General features: G+C 37.6%; 1 protein-coding gene across 10 annotated transcripts in view; it reads right to left on the bottom strand.

Annotated features, from left to right (window-relative positions):
- LOC106869439 (zinc finger protein basonuclin-2) overlaps positions 1-9,985 on the bottom strand; it is a 210,732-nt gene extending 200,747 nt beyond the window's left edge. For 2 of the 10 annotated variants that reach the window (XM_052977305.2, XM_089346194.1), the window contains exons 1-2: positions 9,913-9,985; positions 1,790-1,855 (exon numbers count right to left, since the gene is read on the bottom strand). In XM_052977305.2, coding sequence (XP_052833265.1) covers positions 1,790-1,804 — 15 coding nt within the window. In that variant the 5' untranslated portion in view covers positions 1,805-1,855; positions 9,913-9,985. Of the gene's footprint in view, positions 994-1,789; positions 1,856-2,928; positions 3,732-4,684; positions 5,725-9,912 lie in introns of those variants that run through there. The other 8 variants (XM_089346119.1, XM_089346127.1, XM_052977296.2 and 5 more) reach the window with 7 other exon arrangements.
- Positions 9,986-14,435: the final 4,450 nt, after the last annotated feature.

Genomic DNA, 14,435 nt, shown 5'->3' with positions numbered 1-14,435 from the left:
TCCTTTAAATTTATTTACTAATATATGTTTATTTTCAATATCTCTTTAAGAGATTAAGATCTATGAAAATTTTTGGGGAAAAAAAAAAGCCTTAAGTGGTGTTCTTGATAAATTTAATACTTTCAAAAAAAAAAAAAAAATTGAGAGAAACACCTTTAGTAATTATAGAATTCTAATCCTTAAATGTTCACAAGTTAAATGCATCTTCTAGTCAATTTACTTCTGGTACAGCTGCAACTTCAAATAAATCTTTCCCAAATGCGTGCTAACTTTGGATATAAAAGATTCAGTCGTGACATGCCTTTTTTAAAAGTTCTTCAGATCTTTGTCATCATGAATATAGTCGGATTCTTGGTTTGGTCCATTCAAAGCTCTCTCCTCTTCATCTTCCTATTGTTTCTAAAAGGTAGATCGCCAAGTCCCATCACTATAATTAAACTGCAGCCTGTGCCAAAAAATTGGCAGCCAACTGTCATATCCTGTTATAATGACTACTACTTGGTGTCTGTTGCTTTTGAAATCGCACTTTGTGTTTGGTCTCATAAACATGCATGGTATGCTGCAAGCAGGCACATGTCACAAGTAGAGGTTCATAATCGAGAATGCACACACCGCTTCTGAGTGGTTGAGCAGCCACAATCTACAATAATTAGTGCGCTAGATCAATATCAATCAATAAGAAGGGGATGGTTTCTCTCAATGGACAACAACGGGCCCTATGACAGACAGAGCAGAGTGGAACAACCACCACACGCTCTCTGTGACAGGCCCTCGAGGGGGGAAGTCTAATTCATCTCAACAACTGCCAACGCTAGAAATTTTTAGAATCGCTTCTCTAGATTCCCTCCCCCCACCCCACCCAGTTACAACTGATTCTCCTCCCCTTTTGCTGCACCTCCCTCTCCCTTCGAGTGTAAGCTTAACCTCAAGGACGAAGCGATTTGATGAGCCAGTACTAAGTCCACAAGTGATTCTGTATCTTTCAAGTAAACTGATCCATATTTTCCTACACTCTATTGGAATGACATCATAATTATTGCAGTGAACTCCGAAGATTTCAGAATATCGAGAAGCAAGCACGTTCTTTCCCGCTACTGCATGAAAGAACATTCATATAAATACAGGCTCCCGTTCTTTAGCTATTCAACTTTAATTTACTCTAAGTGTTTGCAACACGAAATCGAAACAACAGTTAACGAACACGATTTTACAGTCTTTCGAACAAAATACACGACAAACTAACAGACCAGGAATTTAAACAACACAATACCATCACAACAAACAAAAATAATTTCATTTCTTTTCTCTTTTTTCTTTTCTTTTTCATTTTAATTATAAACAGTACAGTGAAGAAATTATTTTTGCGTCCCGATCAGCATTGGAAAACAGAAAGAATCTACTACATCTTCACAGAATTTTTCCTGATTGCTTCGGAATAATCTTCGTCTTAACGATTTCTTTCTTTCTTTCGTTCTTTATTTATTTTTCAATTAGATTTTCCGATATTCACATTACTATACAATCAGTACAAACCAACAGAAAGTGTGCAAAACAAACTGGAAGTAGTTTCCAAAACACATGCAAGCGCGTACACACAAATACGCACACACGCATATATATATATATATATATATATATATATATATATATATATATATATATAATACACACACACATACGCGCACATGCACACATACGAGCGCACATGCACACACGCACACACACACACATACACACCACGAGTTTATATTATTTATATATATATATATATGAAGAGAAAAATATTTACCTCAAGTGGCTTCATTGCTGGCTGGATATCGGCATGTCGAGGATTTCAGTCAGAGTACTGGGGACCCTAGTGAAATGGATAGCAGACAAACCAAATTTAGGTTTGAATAGCTCCAGGCTTACTGTCAGGATAGTGACGACAACTATACTCTCTCACACAAATATCACACACACACTCCTTGAATCAAAAAAATATATATATATATAATAATAAAAATAATAATGATGATAATCGCTTGACTTTGCGAGGGGGAAATAATGCATATACACACAAACAACTATAATTAAAAAGAAAAGAAAAGAAAAATGCCATCAACTACCTAAAAGGAGACAAGGAAATACAGAGAGATGGAGAGAGAGAGAGAGAGAGAGAGAGAGAGAGAGAGAGAGAGAGAAAAGGAAAGAGGGAGAAAGAGAGAGAGAGAAAACACCAGTAGACACAATCAATAACTTACATTCTCAGAGGACATCCAAAAGGAGAGAAAGAGAGAAAGCAGGAGAGAGAGGAAAAGAATGGGTGAGTGCATATGCATGTATGAGTTTATGTTCGTATACGACAGGGCATGGGTCTATGTATGTGTGTGTGTGTGTATGTGTGCGAGTGAGTGAGTGTGTAAGAGAAAGAGAGTATAAGAGTGTGTGTGTGTGTGTGAGAAAGCGTGTACGAATGTATGTGTGAAAGAGTGTACAAATGTGTGTGTGTGTGTGTGTGCGAGAGAGAGTGTGTGTGTTCGTCTAAAACGACAGATGCATATCGATAGAGAGAATATTAATTTGGAGTTTGTAGCATGACCACAGAGCAAACAAGGGATGACAAAGCCTTCATCATCATCGTCTCTAATTCACAAGACGACACAGAGGACGAAGACATTGAGAAAGAAAGAAAGAAAGAAAGAAGGAAGCCTTTTCCCGAATACTAATAATTCATTCTCTTGTGTCCCTTGTATGTGTAATTAAAATGCTCTCTAAACGGTTGATTAGTTTAAGCAATTATTGTCGATAGAGATGAAGGATGGAGAAGAACAAGAACAAAAAGAACCAGAAAGAAAAAGAAAAAAAAACGGACAGGAAAAAAAAAAGAGAGAGAGAAACAAAAAGTCTAAGTATGAATGCGAAGGTAGGGGTGAAGGAAATTCCTACCGCCAGCCACAAGTTTTTCCTTGGATCACAACAGAAATATGGTTTATCCTCTTGAGACGTTGATGCAGCTTGTTGAAGACAGAGAGAGAAGTAAAAATTCCTGACTGGGTCAAAGCTGACGTCCCCTACTATGTTATGTCGTTGGTCGCTTTACGAGTTGCCGATGCAGTGGGCCCCGCCAGCAACGTACAGTACCGTCGTAGTGAATGGATCAATGATGCTGAGCCCGATGTGAGAGTGAGAGAGGACTGCAGCGGACGAATGTCACAGCTACTTGGCAAGGACATGCCTATACAGAACGGCCATAATTTTCTTCCTTTATCAATCAATGATGTGCCACTCCAGTCAAAGACACAGATGGCACTTTAATACCATATGGTTATGCTAATGTGCATGCTCTTGATTAAAATTCTCGTTTTGTCAATCAATCTGACGGTAATTGTGTTCTGCGACACCGACCGACCATGACAAATTTATGTTATTGGGAGGGGAGACAGATAGAAAGTGACAGAAAGACGAGAGAGATGAAAGGGATGGATAGTAAAAATAGAGAGAGAGAAAGAGAGAGAGTTAAAACGATAGGGTGGTGGGGCGCAAAAGATAAAGAAGAACGAAGTGTGGGAGGGGTTGGTTGGTGGGTGGAAGACAGATTGAAGGAGGATGACAACCAGGAGGCTTGTTGCAGCAAAAACAGTAGTAACAGTAGTAGTAATAGTAATAGTAGTAGTAGTAGTAGTAACAGTAATAGTAGTATTGTGTAGGCAGCAGTAGCAAAGGCAGAGACGGACCCTCTGGAGGAATGTGATGCGGGGGTAAAAGCAGGCAGAAACAAATAAGTCACACAGATACTCACACACACACAGAGACAAATTAACAGACACACACACACACACACATAAAGAGACGCACGCACAAACATATATTGCTATACAGGCACCTACAAGAAGTACACAGGCACGCACATATACACGCGCCCGCACGCGCTGACACACGCCACACTTAAAAAGTGTACATATAGATATCTAAAAACACCTATCTATCTATCTATCTATCTATCTATTTCTCCATCTATCTGTCCGTCTACATATTTATTTATCTTTCCATTTATTTATTAGCCTATCTGTATGTTTATCTATCTATCTATCTATCTATCTATCTATCAATCTATCTATCTATCTGTCTGTCTGTCTGTTTTTACTTACACATATGCATACACACACTCTCGCACTCTTTCCCCGACACCCATGGAGATATATAGATGAAGATGCTGAGAGGAGAGAAAAATCACGACTCCGATGATGCCACACTAGAGATATGTAAAGTGCAGAATAAAAGGACACAAGGAGACAAGAGAAACAACATTTTTGGGGACTGTAACATAATATCGATCCTGCCGCTGTCTTTCACCTTCTCTTTCTCTCTATCACTGTCTTCTTTTTATCCCTTTATTTCTTTTTTGTTTTTTTTTTCAATTTGCTCGCATTTTACAATTATTATTATTTCGTGATTTAATCCTATAACCTCGTTTTATCACTTGTACTTGTTATAGGACAAACAATGATACTTTTCTCAAAATTTCACACAAACACACACACACTTCTTCTCTCTGTCTCTCTCTCTTACACACACACAACCAAACACACTACCACAAACACGCACATTCATTTTGGGTGAACAAACAACGTATCTTTCAATAATAATAATAATAATGATGATGATAGTAATAATAATAATAATAATAATAATAATAATATACATTACTGCCTTGGCAAGCCCATGAAAGACTCTTTGGTGGAGAGAACTGAGACAACATCCCAACCGTAATTGCAGTACCATCTCTGACCTATTCCTGATCACTTAATGTCATGTACTCGACGATAAAAAAAGGCCACATTTGACAACGACGAAAATTTACTTATAATTTGTTGGTGTTTTTTTTTTCCTTTCTTTCTTTACTTTCTTCTTCTGCTGGTTCCCCTCAACTGTGAATGTGCGTTTTTCTAAATTGTCTCAGGTGCTTTTTGTTTGTGTGTTTGTTTTTAATGTATATATGTATTATACATTACACATATATGTATATACATATCTTCAAAATATTACAAGACGTGTGTATGTGTGCGTGTGCGAGTTTGCGATGATGTATAATTTACAGGCAAAAATAATGAATGTGTTACGTTGGTACGTACAACATTGATATACATATCTATATATATATATATATGTGCGTATGTATAAAAAAAAAAAAGTTTACATTCTCGGTGTCTCTTCTTAGTAAATGTGTGTGTGTCTTGTCTCTTTCTCGACTACTATACTTTAGGGCAGTTGGTATGTATGGATGGGTAAGCTGTTTCGTCGTCGTCGTGTGTGTATATTCTTGCCTGTCAGCCTCTTTCTCTCTCTCTTTCACTTTATATCGTTTTCTCTTTCTAGTGACTTTTATTTTTTCTCCCCAGCTTCATCCGTCCTCGTCCTCTACATGTCCATGATCGTCGTCGTCGTCATCGTCATCATCATCATCATCATCATCATCGTCGTCGACGTCGTCGTCATCACCGCCATCATCAGCATCATCGTTATCATTTTCGTCATCAACATGTACGTAATATCTATATATCGTCCCACTGTGCGGCAGGCAGGCAGGCAAGAGGAAGTGTTGTGGGGTGGAGGGTAGGGGTGGAGTGGCGCGCGCACACGCGCACACACACACACACACACACACACACACACATATACACACACACAAGCAAGCGACTGATATGATGTGAGAGTGCTTGATGCGATATGATGGTGATGCTTAGGGGAGGTTTCCAGCACGCGAGTACTGTCAACTAGACAGCAGTCGGCACCGTGCCCACGCCTGTCAGAGCCAGCAAAAACATTGGCAAAGCGGCCGGCAACCCTGCTATGATATGATATGATGAAGCCATTTGCCCTGCTTAAAGCTTATATCCCTTCTATCTATCTATCTATCTATCTATCCATCTATCTGCCTATCTGCCTATCTATCTATCTATCTATCTATCTATCTATCTATCTATCTATCCATCTATCTATCTGCCTCTCTGCCTATCTCTCTCTCTCTCTCTCTCTCTCTCTATCTATCTATCTATCTATCTATATATATATATATATATATATATATCCGTTTATTTATCTATCTACTTAATCTCCTTCTACCTATCTAAATGTCAATATACAACCGCGTGCACACACACACAGAAATGAACGCATGGGAACATGTGCACACGCACTGCCGAAAAGCACGCGTGTACACATGTCAGTGTATGTGAATGGGTGCGGGGTCTGTGTATGTGTGTGTGTGAATGAGTGTTGGTGCGCGCGCGCAAGCGCGTGTGTGTGTTGGTATGTCAGACTCTCTAGGTTTGTTTTGAGTTGAATGTCGCATTGGCAAGTGAGGTCATTTAGCGACATCAATCGCTTCTGCAAATGCACTAGTAGTTTGAAAGAGGGAAAGAGGACACAAAGAGAGGGAGAGAGAGAGAGGGGGGGGGAGAGATTCAGAGACTTACACATGGGAGGGGGTGAGCGGGGAAAGAAAGAGAAAGAGAGAAAGATTTAGACTTGGATGGGATGTCACATTCAAAATAAAATCAATAAAACTCACACACACACACACACACATAATGTTTGTGTATGTGTGTGCGCGTGCACATACATGCTCTCTCTCTCTCTCTCACCCGCTCACTCTCTCCACACACACACACACACTGATATATATATATATATATATATATATATATATATATATATATAGTCTATCCGACCCAAGAGCCAATATCACTTGGTAACAACAGCGTCACAACAGCAATAATAATAGTTCTGAGTCTAGTTAGTCTACGACGATGAATTTGTCCGTCACAAACTCGACCTGTAAAGCCTAAACCCCCAATCGTCGACAAGGCTTATCGTTGTGCTATAATCATTAAATCATTAAATCACCATCATCATCATCATCATCATCATTGCCATCGTCTCTACATCATCGATGTCATCACGGTCATCGCCCTTCTGGTCATCGTCCCCTGTCATGATGATGATGATGATGATGATGATGATGATGATGATGATGATGATGATAAGGGTGATAATAAAGATGATAATGATAATGATGATGATGGTTTTCATTATCATCTCTTCGTCGTCGTCATCACAGTCAACACGTCCTCCTTATCATCAGCATCAGCGCCAGCATCACCATCATTTAACTTTCATCCCCCGTTTCTCATTGTCATCGTTTTAATAGCTTTATTTAAAACAAATGATTCGATATTACTTGTAGCAGTCACCTTAACGACACCAATGATGAGGATGGTGATGAAGGCGACGATGCCGATGCTGCTGCTGCTGCTGATGATGATGATGATGAAACGGCAAGAGGAAAGAAAGACACACGCTCACACACACACACACACACACAAACTTATTAAGCTCGTGATGAATAACAAGCAGTATGATGATGGTCACTAAGTGAAAAACTGATCATGTCACATAACATCGCTTATTGAAAATCGATTTTTCTTCTCCAAAATTTGGGGGTCTATCATCCCTCTTCCCTTCCTCGAATTCTCCTTACCAAAGCACACACACACACCGCTTATATATATATATATACGAGTGATAGTGTAAATATAAGCCGAAACCTCACACAGTTCGGCCTGTACACGGATTTCATGCACAAACCCCGCCGATCACAACAATAACTGTATTCAAATTAGATTATATCTCAACAACATAATTACAGGAATTGGTATATATATATATATCTATATATTATTTGGGACCTGCAGAACTTGTGTATAGATTTATTTATTTTGCAATGCATTGCATCCTCAGAAACGTGTGCGTATTTCAACGTCAACATTATAGATGTACATATTCACAACCATCTATCTATCTATCTATCTATCCATCTATCTATATCTATCTATCTATATATATATTCTTAGAGAGAGAGGCAGTCAAACAGCTAAAGATAGGGGTAGATAGATGGAGGACACATACATACATACATGCATGCATAGGCCAGAACAAACGGAGCCATGTGGTCCAGTTGGCATGGGCCTACAATATCATTAGCGGCACGAGAGGACCCTTTGGTAAAGAATTGGTTTTCTGTTACCTTTAAGTACACAGCGTACAACGATATATATATATATATATATATATATATATATATATATATATGGTGAGAGAGAGAGAGAGAGAGAGAGAGAGATGACAGGAACATGATGCACCAGCACTTAAATATATGGTGCGTGCATGAGCGGTATGTGCGTGTATATGATATTATCTTCTAAGTATGTGTTGGTATGATAGAAAACGTGTGTACGTAGAGGAAGAACGGTTAGGTGAAGAAAATATTTATCTTAGTATGAGATAATTCTAATAAATTGCGTCAGTAATAATTGTGATTAAAAAAAGGTGTCTGTGACAACGTGAAACGCGTTCACTTCTCAAATTGACAGTTCTATCTATCTATCTATCTATCTATCTATCTATCTATCTATCTATCTATCTATCTATCTGTCTATCTATCTATCTATCTGTCTGTCTGTCTATCTGCCTGTCTGTCCGTCCGTCTATCAATCTATCTACCTATCTACCCGTCTTTCTATATGACAATCTACCCATCTCTGTATCTACGTATTTGTCTGTCTGTATGCCTGTCAATCAACTCGTCCGTCTATTTGTCTACCTCTCTCTATATCTATCTATCTATCTATCTATATATCTCCATGTTTGTCTTTCTTTCAGTTTACCTATCCACAATCCATTTAGCGATCTGTCTACTCTTTTATCTGTCTTTCTACTTATTTACCTATTCATTTTCTAGCTTCTTATTTCTCTCTATCTCTCTCTCTCTCTCTCACGCACACACACTATTTATCTACCTACCCTTCTATCTACCATCTATTTATTCTGCCTATCTATAACTATTACCTTTCTACCTCTAACTATACTATAAACGTACTATGTCTACCTGCTCGGCTCTCTATGTATGTATGTATCTATCTATCTTCTAATGCAGCTCCATCCCAAAGAAGGTAGCAGTATTGACGACGAATAACAACAGAGTTAAACATAGGATGAGGTGTGACACATATCAGCTGTATTTTAGCAATGTTTATTATCAGCACTGACGGAGGAAGCGAAACTGATATTTAGAACACAACTGCAGCTTGTCACTTGCTGACCTGAGAGAGAGAGAGAAAGAGAGAGAGAGAGAAAGAGAGAGAGAGAAAGAGAGAGAGATAGAATGAAAGAAACATTGAAAAGAACAGGAGGAATTGAGGAGGAAAGTAGTTTTTTTAAAAATCAAGGGATGAAGATAAAAAAATGAATTTATTCATTCATTTAGTCGATGGTAGCGTAGTAGAGAAAGCGGTTGGTTCCTCGCTCCCATCTCTGACTCAGTCTCCCCCAAACAAAATAGATAGACTATCGATATTTACTTTAAAACTGTCCTTAGAATTGGATAACAATTGGGATAATAAGCTGAGGAAAAATAATAATAATAATAATAATAATAGTAATAATAAAACAAATATAAATTCTAACCCACCCACTCCGTCCCACTCAAAATAATAAACAAATAAATTAAACGAATAAAAATAGTGAATATGCGACAAAACAATAATAATGATTCATTATTATTGGCATCGCACTTAGAAACAACTAGTGGCAATTATTCAGGCTCCGATGTTGGAGTGCCATTACTCTTGTACACTGCAAGCAGAAGCTGACAACTGGTGTCTGTCATTAAGACCAAGCCGGACGGGACAGTAGACTCTCACAAAAGAAGACAAACTAAACAGTGTTTCTTCTTTTATGCAGATAAAAAAAAATAAATAAACAAAATGAAAAAATGACAGAATGACTCATTCATTGAAATTTTATCAGCACTGTCCTTCCTGTGACGCAAGCCATCCCATTTATCAATGAAAAACAAATTTCGCAACTTACCGCCGCCATTTTGTAGAGGTCGTCTGTTGGTTTGTTGACAAGTTTAAATTTGCGACATCTGACAACGTCCGACGGGCGATTAGATTGCATAATTTTATGATTGAGTAAATATAACAAGACAAAAAGCAGTAGAATTCAGTGAAAATGATCTTATTTTATTTATTAATAAGCTAGAAAAGTTTCTATAACATGTTGCACGCCAGTTTACGGCAAGACTTGTCGGCTGGTGTAAAAGCGAGTTGACTACACTTGTAAGTCATTCGGCGAAAGAGATATTCAAGCGAAGCAGGGAGCAAAATAATAAACTAGTCAAATTTCAGTACTGAAATGTAATATTTTAAAATGATCAAATTTCCCTCTTTCATAGAAATAAACGATCTTTTCGTGGCTGTAACGACTGTAGGGAGACGAGTACAAACGGGACGACCAAGCAATGTTTGTTTATGTTTACATACCAGTATAGCAACATGTCTTTGCCGGCAACCTTCATAATGTTGTTATGGTTTTCGCTTTAAGATGTCTTATAAACATTCGAAAATTTATATGATTTTAATAAACTAATAAATAATATGGCAGTTAATTAAATTAATTATTTCCATACTATGCTTTATTTCTTAAATAATTTGTATCTTAAGCAATATTTTTGTTTTTGTGTTTTATTCATTTTCGAAGATGCACAGATAGATAGATAGATAGATAGATAATAGATAGATAGATAGATATACATACATACAGACAGATAGATAGATAGATAAAGAAGCCAAGGTGAACCAGGAGCGAACTGAATTACGATCAAAAGCATTCCACCCATGACCACCTTGTATCTAGGAATACATAATATGTTTTTCTCTCTAATTTTGAGCGAGCAGGTGTGATTTGTGGACAATCCGGCTGTTATTTTTCGATAGATCGGCGACTACTTTGGCTCATATATATATATATATGTTTATATCTTAATAAAAATGAAACTAAACGTGTTTTGTTATACGTAAATATTACATAAGTATAAACTCACACATGCACATACATATATACTTTTTGAGGTTTCACCGACTAAATATTTCGTTTCTTGCGACTCAATAGTCTGTTGTTACAAAATGGGGGATCAGTTTTGGAACGGAGGAATTGCTTTCTTCTTTTGACCTTTCAGGGCACCAGAGTGTCTGAATCTTTATATATATTTATATATACATTTATTTATTTTGTAGACACGAGGAAACATAAGAGTTTATTATTACCAAAGTCAATATCAAAACAATGTGAAAGTATTTGTTTCATTTTTTTCCCTCCCTCTCTTCAATGTTTATCATAGAGGAGAAATCACTTTGTACGTGTGTTCGTCTGCTCGAAAGATTTTTCTGCTCTGTCCTGACAGTAGATCGTCTGCTTCAAATATCCTGACTCTTATGGCTGTCATTATCGTTTATTGCATATTATATAGTATTTCAAACCATTTAAGCGAGTTTACGACCAAGTTTCGATTCCCGGTTGTAAACTATTCCATTTTATCGTATTACCCCCTTTTATTTTATTTTTTATGTAAGCATGAAGACCACACAATCTCAACCATTTTTCTTTTCTATCCGTCCAATCTTCACATCTCATGCTGTTTTTACTCCTCGTGGAAGAAATTGTTTATTGTATCTCGAACACAGAGGAATTACTCAAAACTTGAAAGGAATTTCCGCGTCATAATTAACATTCCATTTAAAAGGGAATCTTCAAATTAAATTTGGTTTCGTAACTGTAACGTTGGTATTTAGCCCTAGGTTAGTCCTGAACAGGCAGACCTTATAATTAAAGGCATTCCAGCCGTGATCCTCCAGTATTTATCACTATTATTATTATTAAGTATATCGTGCACTAATTTTTCATTGTGGCCTTCTTTATTTCAAGGTAGTAGAGTGTAATTTAAGGGGGCTTTGGCGGCTATTTCAATTTATGTGGTTATGTTTTGACTATATCTACAATGGTTTACTTCATTTTAACGTGCGGCACCTCAAATTTACGAGGTGGGGGTTAAAACATTGAGACGATGGTGCTATGTTTCTCAAGAACTCTGGCAGTATTTAGAAATGAATTGGTTCCACCTTGGATATTATTCAACCAACAACAAGGGAGTCTCATAGGGGAGCCACTCAATCGGCTAAAAATAGCAGCCAAATCTTCCCCAACTCGCACCTTGCCGCCTCACAAGAAGGGACAACACGCTGAATAATAGTGCAACCTTAAATATGATGGAACATTTTTTTTTTAATCATAGGTTTACTCCACAACATTGAGTAATATAATTTCAAGATTCAAATTAGCGTATTATAATAATATTGATTTTGAACATAGGCACAAGGCCATTTTAAAATCGATACAAGTAGATGACTGGTAATTATTTTTTCTCGACACTGGAACAATAAAAGAATTTGATAATTTATTTATAATTATTCCATAATAATAATAATAATAATTTCAAGGTAGGGAATTTAGGGGCTGAATGATCGGTCGATTACATCGACTATACACTAAATTGATAGGGTATTTTATCGACCTCGATATGATAAAAGTAAAGTAAACCTAGGTTAAAGTTGAATTTCAGAACGTAATGGGTCATTGTCCGACAATCTGCCGATTCTGATTCCGCCGCTCTGACAGACAATAACAATAACGAGGATTTCTTACATAAGCAGGAAACTTCAGAGAGAGAGAGAGAGAGAGAGAGAGAGGCGGGGGAGATAAGGACACACATACGCGCGCGCACACACACGCACACGAACGCGCTCACATACGCACGCGTGTACGTCCATGCGCACGCGAACGCACATGCAGACACATACGCGCCCGCATGTGCAGACACTTGCACACAGACACAAACACAATAATACTATTGAGTAAACATTGAACTTGAAAATGAAAAATAACAATTCTAGTCAAAAACGATGTGTGTGTGTCTGTCTATCTATCTCTCTCTCTCTATATATATATATATTCTTCTGTTCGTTTCAGTCATTTGAATACCGGAATGCGGCCATGCTGGGGCACCGCCTTCAGGGTTTTAGTCGAACGAATCGAGCCCACTACTTGCTATTTTAAAGCGTGGTGTTCATTTTATTGTTCTTTTATGTTGAACCGCTAACTTACGGGGGACGTAAACAAACTAACACTGACTGTCAAGCAATGGTGGGGAGAAACAGAAACACACACACACACACACACACACACACACATATTAGATCTATAATCTTTTTCAACTATGTACATATACATAAAATTTCTGTATATACACACACACTCATATATATATATAAAAATATATATCCCCCCCCATATATATATATATATATATACACGTATATGTATATATACATATATATACATGTACATATACATGTAAACACACTCTCACACACACACACACATATATATACATACATGTACTGTAAACATATCTATGAATGCATGTTTGTGTGTATGTATATATATTATATACATATGCATATATATATATATACATATACATATTATACATATACACACAAACATACATGCAATAAATACATACATACATACACACACACATACATACGTAAGTACATACATACATACATACATACATACATATCCATTTGTGTTCACAATATGAGAAAAAAATTACAACAAAGCATTTATTGTGGTACTCCAGTGATTCTGCCATCCACCCCACATAAAGCCCTACTGAGGGGCTTTGAGATTAACCCTGACACCTGGGAACACAAGCACAAGACTGCTTTGCCTGACGAAGCTGCACCAACAGATGTGCCACCTCCTACAGATGGTAAAGGATTGTAGAGGCACTAAGAAAATGTGAACAGTGCAAGTCCAGGGCTAACTTCTTACCTGTAATCCCAGCAGACCACCAGTGCCTGGTGTGGGGCAGAAACTTCTGAGCACATGCATTGGTCTTATTAGCCATAGCTGTTCACATTGTACCCCATCTTCTTCCCCCCGTGTGATGTTCTGGGTCATTGTCAACCATGACGGACAAACTAATAATAGTAATGATAATCCTTTCTACCAAAAGCATAAGGCCTGAAAGGATGAAAGGTGAAGTCGACCATGATGGAATTTGAACTCGGAATGTAGTGATGGGCAAAATACTACTAAGTATTTCACCTGGCGTGCTAATGATTCTGCCAGCCTACCACCCTAATAATGATAGTAATAATGATGATTTCAAATTTTTGCCACAAGGGCAGCTTGAGGGAGGGAATTAAATCAATTACATCGATCCTAGTGAGTAACTGGTACTTATTTAATCCACCCAGAAAGGATGAAAGGCAAAGTCGACCTCGACACAATTTGAACTCAGAATGTAGCGGCAGACGAAACACAGGAAATGTTGCTAAGCATTTTGCCTGGCATGATAATGATTCTGCCTGCTATTAATAATACTTACTACTACAGGCACAAGGCCTGAGATTTGTGGGAGGGAGATAGTCAATTACATCGACCCCAGTACTCAACTGATACTTAATATATTGACCCTGAAAGGA

The sequence above is a fragment of the Octopus bimaculoides genome, chromosome 2 (assembly GCF_046866305.1).
Source record: "Octopus bimaculoides isolate indiv1 chromosome 2, ASM4686630v1, whole genome shotgun sequence".
NCBI classification, from domain to species: domain Eukaryota; kingdom Metazoa; phylum Mollusca; class Cephalopoda; order Octopoda; family Octopodidae; genus Octopus; species Octopus bimaculoides.
The sequence above is the reverse complement of the archived record's forward strand: the minus strand, read 5'-3'. Positions and strand labels throughout refer to the sequence as shown.